The 15,932-nt window shown below is 41.8% G+C and overlaps 2 protein-coding genes across 2 annotated transcripts; both read right to left on the bottom strand.

Moving 5' to 3' along the window:
• Nucleotides 1-2,074: 2,074 nt before the first annotated feature.
• On the bottom strand, nt 2,075-2,754 carry RB195_001191 (uncharacterized protein; the record flags this gene model as incomplete). The annotated part of the gene is made up of 3 exons (XM_013439429.1): nt 2,075-2,156; nt 2,416-2,575; nt 2,631-2,754. 3 exons carry the CDS (start codon nt 2,752-2,754, stop codon nt 2,075-2,077), a joined length of 366 nt encoding a protein of 121 aa, XP_013294883.1.
• Nucleotides 2,755-7,254: 4,500 nt separating this feature from the next.
• Nucleotides 7,255-7,630, bottom strand: RB195_001190 (uncharacterized protein; the record flags this gene model as incomplete). Its single annotated transcript, XM_064197850.1, has 2 exons — nt 7,255-7,395; nt 7,472-7,630. The coding sequence occupies 2 exons, from the start codon at nt 7,628-7,630 to the stop codon at nt 7,255-7,257; spliced, it is 300 nt and encodes a 99-aa protein (XP_064053731.1).
• Between the last annotated feature and the right edge of the window lie 8,302 nt (nt 7,631-15,932).

Here is a 15,932-nt window from a genome sequence, read left to right as displayed (position 1 = left end):
CTTGAAGAACTGTCACCACCATCAACGAAGCGGGAAAACTAAACCAATTATAACATCAGCGCGTTCATGGAAAAATTAGTGTACATATTTGCGCGGTAACTGTCAACTCTACAGAAATTCTGCTCCAGGCTTAAAGAACATTAGAAGATAGCCAAGACACGTTACATGTAGGAGGGTCAGAACGAAATGGAGCTGAAGTTGCGCAAGCTGCGGCACTCGAGGCGGTGCGGTAGAGCGTAGCGGGTAACATCATGGTGGGACCCTTGCTAGCACTCCCATCAGTTTTCTATGGTCATTCCGTGAATTCAACTGCGCTCTCCACAGCGCCGCTTCGAGCGATGCCGCCAAAGCAACCGCCCATGCTTCGTGTCGTTTTGACCCGACTACAACTGCATTTAAAGGCAACATACCACGAATGAGGTGGTGTTGACTCCAGGTGGAGTATCCGTATACGGAGTCGTAGATTAAGGAGACAGGGGTAGTTCCGCTCATCTCTCCCTGCATCACTGCAAACAGCCGCCTCCAAAATGCTGTTTTGTACAACCCCATCTGTTGCAACGCTTCACCCCTTGCGCCGCCTCCGCCCTGCGATTCGTTGAAAATCAATTCGAACTGCCCCGATAGGCAGTAAGGAACGCTACGCGTGCAAGGGTGGCGCGCTGGGTACAAAACAGCATTCAGGGGCAGCTGCTTGCAGTGATCCAGGGAGAGATGAGCGGAACCACCCCGGTCTCCATAATCTACGACCGCGTATACGGATACTCCACCTGGAATCCGTACCACTCAAGATTCGTAGTATGCTAAATTTAAATACCGAACAGTATCTCGAACGTTCTTCCCTTCTCCTAATTCTTTATCCGTTTTTGGCTCATTTAGCCGCTTTTAAGCGAATAAGCGATCGTTAGCTTACACCTGATGCAGTCTGTACTCATTTTTTTCTGCTCAACGGTGTTGATTCCAGCAGATCATTTTTATCCAACTCACTTCTCGTACGTCTGAAAACTTAACATACATTTTCTTGGTCAGCAGTAATGAACAACCTTCACCTTTTTTTAACTATGTATTCGTAGAATCTAAACTGGAGAAACTTAACAGGCTCAAATTCAGTGGACTCGAATAGCTTAGGTGGAAGCAACGACCTGTAAGTGCCGCCGCCGTGCTCGTTTCAGGTTATGTGCTTATGTCATCCTTCGTGAAACGTTGGAACATATGCAAATGGTTGTCCCCCAACACGGGAATTAGCGCGCATTTGACGGTATCACCCCACGAATCTGGGGTTGTACGGATTTCAGGTGGAGAGCTCCTATACGGGGTCGTAGATTATGGAGAGGAGGGTGTTTCCATCTATTTCTTCCTAATTGCCGTAAAAAAAACGGCCCGGAAGATCCGACGCGTGCACATGGCTAGCGCGCTCCAATCGAACTCGTTGTAGGAAATAGTTTCACGGCAATTGGGAAGAAATGAACGGAATCACCCTTCTCTCCATAATCTACGACTCCGTATAAGCATAACGCACCTGAAACCCGCACCACCCCAGATTCGTGGGGTGACGCCTTTAATGAAAATTCTACAAGATAAGGAATAATATACGCTTCACATTCCGGAGGAGCAAAGTGCAACATCTTAGAATATGCTAAGTGGATATAGTTGTTTATCACTTCATCAGTTTCATAGATAGTTCGCGAGTACAGTCGCGTGTCGTTCTTACATGTAGCCTTTCAGAACCCATCCCCCACTTCGTTCGTTGAATCGCCACAAATTTGTAAATACTATACTCTACGAGGGTAGGGCGTCGTTTTTATGCGACATGACTTTCTACGGGGAGAAGCAAGCGAATGCCTAGCTTTACAACGGACAATGTATTCACACATGCAGCCAGACTTACACACACGGATGCACAGAACAGTTCTGGCATTCGTGTGTATGTGTGTGTGGCCCAAAAACATATACCTAGACTGTGAAGTAATGACTGCATTTAATATTTCACTTTTTCAGGTTTTTAACAAACGATTTTCAATGAACTGAACATCTTGAAAGTTTTTATTAGTAGATTAGTTAGTACACTCCGGAACTGTTAGACTCCAGTCGTCGGTGCTTTAACGAAACGTCCTCTCGCATCGCGAAGACGTGCTCCAATGGTTTTTTTCGGGGCAGCTCTGGAATTACTGAGTATTTGACAAGAAAAACATTTTCATACTGCCTTTTGTCGATGAAATTGAGCAGGAAAAGAGAAAGATTAAGCTAGAGCGTGGAGGAAATGCAATGAGGTTTCCCCACCACATCTCTCCGGCGCGCTCGATTATTTTCAGTGACGTTTTCCAACTTTTCAAAATTAATTTCCTATCTCATTCACATTTTCTTTCAGAAACTACAATGCTATCGAGCAAGTACGTTCCAACATCCAAATGCTCTTACTCTTTCGGTTTTGCTGGTGCAACACGTGCTTTGGTTACACGTTGTCGCCTAATGCTTTTCGGCGCAGCAGAAGAGCGCTGCGAACGGCTTGATCTCCTTGAGACAAGACGTGATGAGGACTTTCTGCTTGGGCGCTTTGTGCTCGACTTCCTACGGCGATCTGAAGAGGAATAGAGTGAGGACGAAATGGAGAGTTAGACATAAGATATACTTACGAGAGCTGCGATAGTATGAACTATGATACGACCGATGACCCCTGCGATCGGATCGTGATCGTGAGCGGCTTCGACTTCGACTTCGACTTCGGCTTCGAGACCTACTTCTTCCGGAACGAGGCATCGTTAGTAAATGAAACTGATTCATTTGTTCCCAGTCTTTTATACAGGTCGTTATCACGAGCGAGATAACGGTTTATTTACGCTTCATTTAGTCTGCGTGAATGGTATCTATGCATAAGAGATCCAGTTAATCTCTCGTTAAAAAAGCCCACTTTTTCTTTCCGAAAAAGTTGTTTATTCTCGTGCTACATTGAGTAAACTTTGACAATATCATTAGTGCATCCCAAATTGATAGGAAAAAGAAACTAACCAAAATAGGCTATCTGGCTTAAATGGCGGTAAATTGTGAGTCCTAACGTTTCTTAGAATAGGTTATATATGTTTTAATGTTGAATAATTCGTCTAAAGGCACTACCATCAGCATTTTATTGTCCGAGAATATGGAAATATTTGTGGATTTTCCCGCCGTTTCACCACTACAACCCATTGGAATACGCGTAGTTTGACATTTCAGCTGTGATTCCTTCACTTTTTTCACCTGACCATTTTTAATCGCAACAGCAATGCAACAAATGAAAGAGTGAAATTTGAAGGGAAGAAATGTTGGTTTCTGTCCCCTCGTTGTTTTGTGCAGTAAACATTTTACGAGTGCTCTAAGGGCTTCATTCATAGGATCTCCTTTTCCATCTGCTTCTAATCCTAAGTCCAGCAGTTACCACACATGTGCGTACTCTTGCTTGAAAAATTTCCGTTTTTATTCTTTTTCGTTCATTCCCATCTTTGGCTTCCCTCAACCCCCTCTCCTTACTTGTGTGTGACCGCTATTCTTTTGGCAAAAATTTTAAAATAATAATATTCAGTTTTTTTTTTTTTTCCCCCCCATTTTCCCCCCCCCTTTCCCCCCCACCCTTTTCTCCCCCCCCGTCTATAATACTTTTTGGGAAAAAAACCCCCCCCCCCCCCAATTTTTTTTTTAATTTTAAACCCAAAATTTTTTTTTTTTCCCAAGTGGTTTTTTAATTTCTTTTATTAGTTTCAATACATATATGTGAAGAAGGTAAAATACCCAGATCAGTCAGCTGCAAACTGTTGTCGTCACTGGAGGCGACGATAAACATTGGGAATTTTATTTCTGGATCGTATTGGTGGCAGTTCAGCGATTGTGATCGTCACGACTGCTACTCCCTCAACGAGAATACTCAAAATCAAAAAAGCCAAAAATTAATCGCGAAAAGTTGTTGTTAATGTTCGTTTACGATTGTTAAATTTTTAAAATCCCAACCTTAGTGATTCCTGAAATTTCCTGAATTGCTTGATAGGGTCGTTTGAATCGGAGTTCCTTTATTCTGGAAGAAAACGACCGTTGCTATTTCTGTGATGCCAATCAAAGTCGTTTTACTTCTTGTGCTGTGCATTCCCTGAGGAAGGCACACATGAAAGTCCATAATGGAGAAATGCTGCAACGATAGGGTGGGAATATTCCTTGGGGGATTTCGCATTGCCGGAAATTTGCGCAATCCTCGTGCTTATCACCTGTCAGTGATCTCACATGAAGGAATGAAAGGATATCGGAAAACGCTAATTATAACTCTTGCAGTCGGAAAATTTTAATTTTCTTGATTATATCTGAGTTATTTATAGTCTGATTCTTTTTTTTTGATCATCCATTTCTACTAATGTATTCTCGACATTTAGTCTCAAACTCCCGAATTTAACTGCCTGAAACCTCTTTTGAATGCCGCGGTCTTCTTTTCATGAGAATCGTTTCGATGGATTTCTGGAAACGGGCACAACTTTATTTTGGCGTCGCTCTGACTTCAGCGAATCTTCTAAACTCGGCCAAATTTCGATCTCTAGAAATATAGAATATTTCTAGTTTGTTGTCTGCTACTTTCAGCGTCGCAAAGCATTGGAAAAGCCACCAGCAGTCTTCTACATCGTAGGAAAAACTGCGTGTCTTGTCGGCTCCCGACTCTTCTCTTCAGATAATTCACTCGTAAAACATGCACTGAACGCATAAACACAGCGTCACTCAAGGGGACTGATCGGTTTTCGAAACACAGCGTTCAGAACCTGCTCAAATAAAATTAGAAACTGAACATTAGGAAACATTTCATCGTTGTTTGTGTTTCTTAGGTTTTTCTAGTAACAACAATGACTTTATCATGTTCTTCAGAACGCCTTGTTATATTTTGACTTAAATCTTCCCTTTTTGCTACTTACATATTCAAGTGTCATCATTTGAAGGCGCTGAAATTGTGACTATGTTGAAAGCTTTTCATAATTACTCAATTCTCCCTAGTAACCCAGAAAAAGGTGTGTGAAGCAGCCCTATAAGATTCCATATCCTCAACGTTGCAATCCATCACCGCTTTAACCATGCTGATTCACAACGTGTATACGTTTGTGCGGTTACGTAGCTCTGCCGCTTATTTAAACGCATCGCGCCACGAATCTGAGATGGTACGGATTTCAGGTGGAGTACTCTTATACGGGATAGTAGATTATGAAGAGGTTGGTGATCACGTCCACTTCTTCTTAATTGCCGTAAAAAACGGTCCAGAAGATGCGGCGGGGGGCTGGCGCGCTCCAATCGAACTCGTTGTAGAAAATAGCGCGGCGGAACGCTCGATGCCGTATCTTCCAGGCCGGTTTTTACGGCAATTAGGAAGAAGTGGACGGAATCGCCCTTCTCTCCATAATCTACGATCTCGTAATACCGAATACTCCACCTGAAATCTGTACCACCTCATATTCGTTTGGTGATGCCCCACAAATCTAGGGTGGTACGGGTTTCAGGCGGGTAGAGCCTATACGGGGTCGAGATTGTGGGGAACAGGGTGATTTCGTACATCTCTCCTTGTATCAGTGTAGATGACCCCGAAACGCTGTTTCTTACGACGTCCCCTATTGAAAGGCGCTACCCTTGCGCCCTACCGCCTGCGACTCGTCGAAAGCCCACTGGGAGAGTCGCAGGCGGGGTGCGGGGCGCAAAGGTCGCTCGTTGCAACAGAAGCCATCGTAAGAACCAGTTCCGGGATCGTCCGCTCACACTGATACAGGGAGAGATGTACGGAATCACTTTCGCCCCCACAATCTACGACCCCGTATGGGCATTACCCGTCTGAAACTCGTACCACCCCAGATTCGTGGGGTGATGCCTTTAAGCTAGATTAGCTGGATTGCGAACGTTGGAACTGTTTTACTGCATAAAGGTGGTATCCTTGAGGAGACGAGACATATGGGACCGTTCCACCCCGTTTTTCAGGACAGCTACGGAGAATTGAGTGTGATCACTCTCATAGTCGGTGACCTACAATCACTACCCTATTTTTCCGTAGCGAGACCCCAGGATCGTCGCTTTGCTGTTCAGGAACTCATGTTGAGGAAGTAGTTGAAACCAAAACATCAGAACAGGCAAACAAATCCAATTTGATTCGGGCTCACTTTGTTAAGATCATCTATTTGAGTTTTGCAGTAATCTCGTGCGTGTTTTCACTGGTACAGTGCTTATTTTATCGGAGCTTACATCTGCCCTTTTTAACAGGAAACAGATGTCGGCGAGAAATGAAGTGGAGTTACGTTATCACGTGGCTCCTTCTCTGAGAAAACTTCTGCTACATCCCATTCACGATGGTGTTAGAATTTTCTTGTGGTTTATTAGGTTAGCAGATCGCATTACAACGTACATGAAATGAGAAGGCAAGTACTCAAAATTTAGTATAAGGATATACGCAGTAGAGTTACGTAAAGCGGACGACGCGTTGCGGTCAGTCGCGATGCACATAAATCCCTACATCTACGTGTGCGTGATTCTACAAGGCTGAAATTAAAGTTTTTAATAGGGAAACACCATTATTTTGTAAAAATTTGGCATCCATTAAATGAAAATATTTAGTGAGTTACGTTACCTTTACAGCTTAGAAAGGCAAACTCCATCCTTTTGGCAATGTTCCAATCCTCTGTTTATAAAAGTTAGCCGATTTAGGTTTCAAAAGAATTCAGAAATGGCATTTTTGATGTTACTTTTTCCGCCATGTATATTTGCAAAAGGAAGGTTCTGGAGAGATTGGAAGAAGTGACAGTTGGATGCTGCTATGTCAGGGCTAAAACGTGGATAATTAAGAATTTCCCATTTCAAGTATTCATGTTCCTCTTGGGTAAAGTTTACGGCGTGCTGTTGTGCGCTGTAGGGTCACATCTCGACGACTGAGAAAAAGACCTTTCTTCGCCGAGATGAACATGGAGTTGAGCCAGTTTTTCACAGTACAACTGAACTGTTATGGCTTGACCCATAAATAAAATTCCCAAGTGCACGATTTCTTCGAATTTTGTACAGCACAGAATCTCTACAGTGGGCTTTATCCAATATCATTACTGAAAAAATCCTCCCAGAATACTCGATCAAATTTCATCGCAAATAAGAGACAAAGAATAAGAGAAAAGTAGAAGAGAAACATATTTACTTAACTTACTTGACCTAATCGAAGGCCCAATATTATCGCCTGACGCGGTTGTCTTCAAACATAGCTCTGCCCAACCTTTTCTATCTACAGCAAGATTAGAATAGATTGCACGGAATCCATCCATTCGTCAGTTTTCCATAGCCGCCTCGCGTGAGTTTCCTATCGGAAGCGAGTGATTCGAGTTCTTCAGCTGGACAATGTATGGCATTTGAACGCAACGAAACGGTAAGTTGTTCCTAAAGATTCCAAGCCCTTTCTCCAGGTGTTTAACCTAGCTGGATTGGGTTTTGCCGATGTGCTGGACAAAAGCACCTTCTTGCCATTTATGGGTAACTTCCGCCATATCACTTTGCAAATCAAACAGCTCGTTCGCTCCGAGAGTGTATACTCAAATTCCTGATTGCCTTCAGCATAAGTAGGTCCACCGCGAGAACGTACGTAAGTCAGATTCGTACACGCGACCTCGTACATTAACTGAATGCCAAATAATTTGTTGTATATATACATGAAATAGAACTAAAATAAATGAAACTTATTTTAGAATTGAACAAGACAGTGAAAAACTTCATATCAAGTTTATATGAGCATAAAATATAAATGGATATGGTTTTTAGCAACTCTACATCCAGCACATGTTCGCTCCATGTCTGTCCATTCGTAAGGAAACGTCGTGCCTTTCTGCGTCTCCTAACCTTCCAATAAAGTTATCTTGTCGATCTCAGGAAATGTCCAGCTGTCATTTTGGCATGAGGAACATGCTATTCATCTGTTCACCTGAGTAATGAGCGATTGACACGGGAACGTAGAATCTAGTAGACAGGCTCATGACTAGAGAGAACAAGTGAAGTTCGTCTGCTCCACCAAAAGTTTCTCCTGGAAAATTCCAGAAAAAAATCCATGTGGTTGGATCTCCTCCCTCGCATGGTTGTGTAATTTCTTCCAAAAACGAAGCTTCTTTTCCCGATCTCGACTCAGTGCCATCGGAATACACAGTTCCTTTGTGTTGTTTTCTTTCATATGTCGGAAATGTTACGAGTTCGCTCGCTCACTGCATCAATCTTTACTTACGTGTTGGTGGTCGCAGAGGAAAAACATCCAGGCGCTCAGAACAACCATCGAAATGTGATTGCGCCCGTTTGCATGCTCGTCAACTGCCCTAGGTCGACTAACTCCATTCATATGCCTGTTTTTCTGCATTCAGGCAACTATTCCTGCGAAATGGTTTCTTCGGCAACCTGTTTAGATGGAGGACCGCCTATTTATGCGTTTTTTCTGGCTCATTTCACTCGGACAATTTTCAGTTTTCTTAGGAGCTTGTTTTCCGCACCATCGAATCTCTGGTCGCTGGTTTTTTTCCGCTTCTTTGCTCTTTTTAAGCATTTACCACGAAAGATTACTAGGGCTAGTAACTATAGCGGGGAGTCAGCATGCTTATAGGACCCATGTATTGACTTTTTTTTTTAAATTTGTCCATTTCTTTCGTCTTTGAGGGTACTTTGCTACTCTGAATTAGGAATTTATAGACTGTTTGAGTTTGAAGTTTGTATGAAATGGAGAACCAACGGAGGCGACCGGTACGTGCTTTAGTATGAATGCTTTTAAAATTAGAACGTGTCCAGCTGTCACAATTGCGTCCTGTTTTCTTCGTGACGTTCTCACTTAAAAAATCGAATTTGTATTTAATCTGTTGGCTTCTATGGATCCCTCTTACTCGTAACGTTAACCAATCGACGAATAATCTTTGATGCCCAAAGGAAGAGGCACTACACTCTTCGCTCGCAACTTCGTCGGATCGACACTAAACCATTTTTATGCGATTCTTCTTCTGGACCCAATGCCATAACAAGTCACTGATGAGGCCAGTTTTTGGCCTGACCGGTTGAAAACCGAAGCCGATGCCACTCTTCTTTTAAAGTAATTATTTATCCCTAGTGTTACTGGAACAACTTGTGAGACAAATTTTCAAAATACTCCTTTTAGAACTTCCCTAGACCCATTTCCGCACTTCTTTCCCTCATTAATCACGACAATTTTCATCCCGCAATACTCTCTCCATTTCTTCATTTCAAATAGCGGTAATTGTGGTTGACTTTATTGATCTATGTTATTATGGCGATGTTGGGTTGAAAAGCGAATGCGACGTTCTGCATGGATTGTTCAAACCGAGTAAAACAGCCACATCTAAAATGCTGCCGCGTGAAAAGCTGAATTACAAGAAAAATCGTACCCAAGAAAAGAATCCCTTAGAAATTATCGACGCCACTTTTTTCATTGACAGATTACCTCCGCATAGCTCTTTTTTCTATTGGTAGAAAAAAATATCTTCCTGTTGTATATGAAGAAGAAAGAGGCAAGAGTGTTGAGATATTTGTAGCAGGTACTACTAAAACGAGTCTACATTTTTTTAATCGGAAAATTATCTTGATTCTATGTATTCTAGACGCAGTTACGATCTCAGAAAATTCCTCAAGAAAGAAATTAAAGAAAAGTGAATGCGAAAAGTCTGGGCATGAATTTAGAATTTTGATTTTTTACGCAAAAATCATAACGTTATTTTTTAAAGCCAGCAATCTTTCCGTAAAATTTAGGGCAGGTTGCTGTAAATTTGGATGTTTCCAATCGAACCAAAATGAACCATCAAAATCCAGCATTATCCAGAGTGAATCGCTGTATCACCAAGTTTCTGAGTCATACATTGTTCTCTGGATCAGCACGTGAAGAAACCGTGTTTTCTTCTCGTTTAAACTCCGTAGAACGTAATTCTATGCAGTGGCTCATAAGTCACCTATCAGACTCTCGACTGCAAAATGCCGACACAACAGATGATTCAGTGATAAATTGTTATATCCTTCTGTTCCGTTTAGAACACGGCGAATAAGTGTTCCGATTGAAAAATTTTAGCCGCACAGTGTGGAATCGATTCCTAGAACACGCTCCGCCCTTGGTAGCACTTAGTCCATCATAACAAATAGTTGATGTTTTGCTGACAAGCAATTAGAGCTATTTAATGGATTTACTCCTGCGTTTACCTTCCATCGTTTCGCAGTATTAGGCGAAAGTTATTCTTCGTAAAAACTGTCCCTTGCTATTTCATGTGGTATTATCCTTTTAACAATTCCCTGTCGATTCCGAATAGCTCAGTCCTTCTGTTCAACGGGGCTTCTTTAATATCGGAAGAGTTTTCATCTTTTTTGAAAACACCGGTCATTTTTTTGCTGATTGCTCTAACGGTGATACTGGCTTTAACGCTCTGCACAGACATCCAGATAGAGTTCTCGTTTTAATTCGATTATTTTCTCTCTATGTAGTTTCAGGATTTGTCTCTACAGGTCTCTTTACACTACACTAGATCCATGCACGACTCCTGTTTTTTTTCTTTTCTTTTTCTTACAACTGTGCTAGCAGGCTGCCATGTGACATTTGAGACTTCGCTGCACTTTAATTGAATAATATGTAACTAAAAAAAGTAATACTTCGTTCATGACTCTGTACTCTAGGCTGAAGTGAGTCATCAATATGACTCCTACGATTCTGTTCTCATTGAGATATTCCTCTGAGGAACTTGGTAATCAGTTTTGCGCTGTCTCCTTCCGGACTTTGTTCGTGTTTTCCGAGAATCAGAAGAGAAGAGTACGAAAGCGCCCGACGTTTACGTCATTCCTTTTGCGAAAGTTCATTGACGATGCATGAATAACGAATTTTGAACGACCAACGGATGACGCCAATGCGGCCAGCCTCAAAAACTTCAATCCGTAGAAGTAAACAATTTTCGCAACTCTTTTTTCTAGAAATTTTACTTGCCTTCGGACCCAAAACCAGCAGCTATTAATTGAAAATGGAGGGCCACAGATAACGTTTGTTAGAGAGTGTTTTTGGCGATTATATCGTGTCATCCGCTCTAACCGCGTTGATGATGTACTTGCTTCCATTCATTTTTCATTTCCATCGTTTTCAAGTATTTTCCTTCTACTCGCTGAATAGAGCTTGGGGTCTGTGCACGAGCTCCTTTCGTTGATACGATTTTCACTTCGTATGTCGGATACTTTACTGGAATCGAGTAAACTACTTCTCACAGCCATAACATTGCCTCATAAGCGGGGAATTGCTGCGAGGAAGCAACACACACGAAAGAAATAGGAGTTTTTTAAGAGCCTCAGAAGAAACTGATTAATCAGTGGCTGATAGTAGCCTAGAAATCTGCAGGACTTCATTCAGTTCCTCTACAGCTCTGCTCAGCAGCGACGGCACAAATCGCTTTTGCGAAAAATAATCGTATTATTTTAGGGAACCTCCTGTGGACCATATTCTTAGTTCCCAAAGTCAAACGACGAAGTTCGAGAGTTTCTCGGTTGCCTCTTTCCCACTGCTTTTCACTATTTCCCCCGCTGCCCTGCAATAAATCCTGATTCCAGCACAGTTGAGGGTACTGTCACACTTCATCGCATCTCATGTCATTTTAGCCATCATTTCTCAATTCGCGTTACTTACGCTTGTTCGCACACGATCGCATGTGACCTTGGCGTGGGTATTGGCATTGATGTCGCGGCGATCAGGTTAGAGGTTTCTTCGACATCGTATTCACCTCTACAGTCGCCGTAGTCACTGTCCGACCTCTCTTCCCTAACAGTTCGGATGAAACTCAGGAATTTATTTGTGTTTTGATACAATATAATATATAAATATATTTTGATAAAATGTGTTTTGATAAAATATAAAATGCAAATATAAAATATTTGCAACCGCTCGCTGAAATGACGCTATTAAAAGGCTGACGTTTTTTGGTTTTTCTGGTCCTGAGCAGTTGATTTAGTTAATTTTGTGATTTGTCGCACAACTAACCACATCTCCAAAAGTTTGTTGTTTCTCAATTCCTGTAGTATGTGTTCAGGATGAGTTTGCACTCATCAACAGCGCTCCTATAGTTGCTCTTAATACTTCTCCCGCTTACAAGACTTGCAGATTAGGAGCGCTTCATGGAATTGATCGTCATCGCAACTTTCCCGCTCTGGCTAGCTGGTTCCCACATCTCTTCGAGCACCACATCGCTCCGGAAGGTTTGAGTGCTCGAGGGGCGTTCCCTCCACTTTTCTGTTGTGCTGCTCATTTCGAATGACGTAAAAGGATTCAGACGCGCGGAAGTTTCGAATTTCCAGAACTTTTCAGTCTTTTCTGTTCTTCCTAGGATTACAATTCACATTCTCAACTCAATTAGGCCGCGTCAATACTAAAATTGTTCTTAGGCCCTATCTTTTCTTCAGATCACTTTTTTGAAGATTTTAAGAACTTTAATCCAAAACATCTCCTCCAGAGTAGACCACGACCTTTCTCTCTGCTCAGGTTAGTTAGGTTAATCCTGTGAACTCTCCTATTCGTATTGGGCTTAATGTGCTTTTCCGGTAGAATGTGGAGAAGAACTACAATAATACCTAGAGTTACCCATTGAATAGAGTAAGCAAAAGTAGGGAAACTCAAGGATGCAAATATTTGCAATCACTCACTAAAAAGCATGTTACCCCACTGCTAACTCTGCTCTTTCGGTCTTTCTGGTCCTAAGCAGTTGATTTATCTAATACTGTAATTTCCCGCTACATCTGACGACATCTTAGCAAATTCGTTAGTGTTTCAGTTCTTCTCTCTTCCTGACGTTTTCTCACCATCAGTGCACGAAAGTAAGGAGAGGAGTATATCACCTGAATATGTTGAACCGTCAAAGTCTGATAACCCGTACGTTGGTTGGGGAGGATTTTCATTCATTGTTATTCTTTTTTATTTTTCAAAACAATAGTGATTCATAGTGAAGCCTTTCTAAGCATCATCAATTTTGAAGTCCTATAATACCCATCAGTATTCAAATAAGTTCATTAACCTTCGTCCATAGCATGGACACTGCTTTTAGAGTTGTAAAGTTTTGCACGTCTTCAGATAAGAAGTGGTTTTTATTTTTAAATCTTTTAGATGGGGATGGTTACGAATTTGCTGACCATCACCATCTAAAAGTACGCAAAACTTCTTCTTTATAACCGTAAAAGCGATGTCTACGCTACGGACGAAAACTCATGCAAATGAAGCCCTACTGCAAATTTATCAATAAGTTTAGAATTAACTTCTTTCGATGAACTAAATTTTGAAGAAACTCTACATAAGCAAGCGAATGTGCATCGAGTGACGTGGCTTCACCTGATTTTCACTCTTTTGCTGGAAAGCTCGAAAATAACTATCAGGTCAGACAGGAGACTATTACGTACGACGTTTAAAGTCCGTCGGTGCATTGAGAAGTGAATACCTGGGAGTAGTGGAAAACAATACATAAACCTATTCTCCACCACCCGTATCCGGCAGACCCCTTAGATTATCTTTCAAATCCTTGCCTGACGGGTAGGATCCGTTTATAAAGCAGCAATATCCGATATCAACTAGTATACGTTTTGTTACGTCACAGAAATCCACGCAATTCATTCGCCATGGACACGAGTGCTATTTGCTTCAGTACAATGGCCATATTTCATGACAGAAGAAAAAAAAACATTTTCTTTCATTGTATTTACGTGTTTCTACGTCATCTAATATTTCGTTTCCGTAGGGGACTTTTTTCCCGCTCGCAATCGCACAGCAGTGCCGCGGTTTTCTGTGAGGGGATAACGTCGTCCTCGGTTTTATAGAGTATGACGTGTCTGCTGATTTCTGAGGACATCATGCGGCTCGCCATTTGCCCGTTCTAAGCTTTCGCATGCCCGCATGAACGGCCTAATGCACGTATGTAGCTGCTGGCGGCTTTGAGCTGAGCAGACATTCCGGCTGGAACAGCGCTGCTCGAAGCATTCGAATAGAAGAAGTCGCTGTGACGAGAGCGCTTGCGTCTAGTTCCAGGAAAATCCGCGAAATCTTGTTTTCAAGGAATTAACCGAAAGAAGAACTCAAAAATGAATGAGAATCCTCTTCACACTAATTCCCCTGTCTCCAGCAATGTTCAGCAAATAATTTCTTCTATTTTGTTGACTGACTAGAAGATCACCCACTTGATTTTCATGCATTTCTCCTCTCGCTTCACATTTTCTTTTAAATTTGCTAGGGATCACTCCTCTTCTCTTCCTCATCCTTTACTTGTTTTCTCGAGTTTCTCTTCTCAATATCTAAGGAGAGGAACTTCCTATACAGCAATATACCGGTTGATCTCTTCAAGAACATTCGAAAACAGGATGCTTCCATATCTCCTTCGCTGGATTCATGAGCTCCCTATTTCAGTTTCACTCCTCTGTTCCGCTCTTTTTCCTTTTTATTCTCTCCTTTTTATTTCATATTATATATTGTTTACTACTTTTATAATATTATGTTTATACTTGCATTTATAAGTAATTTGGATTCATCTTCTTTGAACATTTTTCATTCAAGTTTTTAATTTTTTATTTTATTTGTTAGCAGTAACTTTACATATTTTGTTATATCAATTTTTCGCTCTAAAACTAATGGTTATCAATTAAATATTTCGCAGTGAATCGTTTTAGAAAATTGACATCTAGATTCTTTCGAAGGAAAATTCGTCATGAATGAAGATTGACCTGACCGTTATACTGTTTAGATCTTCTGAGTGTTCCTCATCCGAATATTCTGAAATTACACGAAATTTCCGCACCTCAGAGATCTCAAACGGAAATATTCGTGTTCAGAAAGTGAGTAGAGTAGATTCTGACATGCCAATCGGTTTCCATTTCAAGTAATTAGAGAAGAGATGGCATATTCATAAAAATCAAGCAGATAGGCGTAAAATTGGAGCAATTTGTGGGAAAATAACAAGTAGCAAGTAAAAGTAACAACGCAGCAACAATTTTTGTTCCTTTTTTCAAACATGTGAAAAAATACGTGAGAGGATCACTCTAAATTGGTTCCATATTCCTTCGCATCTTGATTGCATTAATCAAAGTCTTTTCCTTCCCATTCTCTGTTTTCTGAAACTGGATTGTTTTATAGAATCCACAATCGCTAGGAAGAAAATTTCCTATTGGACGAGTTATCGGACGAACTTGATCGAAAATTTTATTTGACTAGTACTGTTTCGGAAAATTCCACGGGAATAGTGCTTAGGTCTACTTGCGTTGTATGTTTCAACGCCTTTGCAAATAATCATTTATGTCTGCTGTCTTTTATGTTCAGTTCTGTTATAACTGAGCTTTCTCCATTTCTGTCATGTTTTCCACACATTTTTTTCTGCTTTTCTCTCGTGTATTCCTCGAGCATGATCGGCTGCTCATTGGTGTCATTTGCTCATGTCACCTTCTTGCTTTTTCGCTCTCTTGGACCGGACAGAGATCGTGCGGCTCAAAACAGCTGGGGAATTTGCGGATGGTTCTGCAAGTGCCCGTATCACGCTGCGTAACCGAACCGACGCGATGTTTGTGTGTAGGGCGAGTGTTTGTCAACCCAGCCGGCCAATGTCGTCGCTGATCACTCTGACATCGGGTGTTTTGTTTTCATCGTTGTCCTGTTGACGAAAAGTTGACGTCGTCTGTTGCTGCATATGTCGTAAGGCAATTGATTTGAGGAGCAGAGCGCTCAAAAACACACTCGTTGCACTCGTCGCTAACCCTCTCTGTCTCATCTTCGCGTCATGTCCACCCGCGCACAGCTCGGCTTCTTACCTTCACTATTCGACTATGGAGCGCACATCCGTTGGGCCGCCCTTCGGAACGACCCACGAGCGGCCGCCGATTTCGACTCAGGCACCTCAGCTCTATATTCTGATTGCATAGTGAGTGTGCCTAATAAGCAATTGGCGCAT

This window comes from Necator americanus, chromosome IV, assembly GCF_031761385.1.
Source record: "Necator americanus strain Aroian chromosome IV, whole genome shotgun sequence".
In the NCBI taxonomy this organism is placed as follows: domain Eukaryota; kingdom Metazoa; phylum Nematoda; class Chromadorea; order Rhabditida; family Ancylostomatidae; genus Necator; species Necator americanus.
The sequence above is the reverse complement of the archived record's forward strand: the minus strand, read 5'-3'. Positions and strand labels throughout refer to the sequence as shown.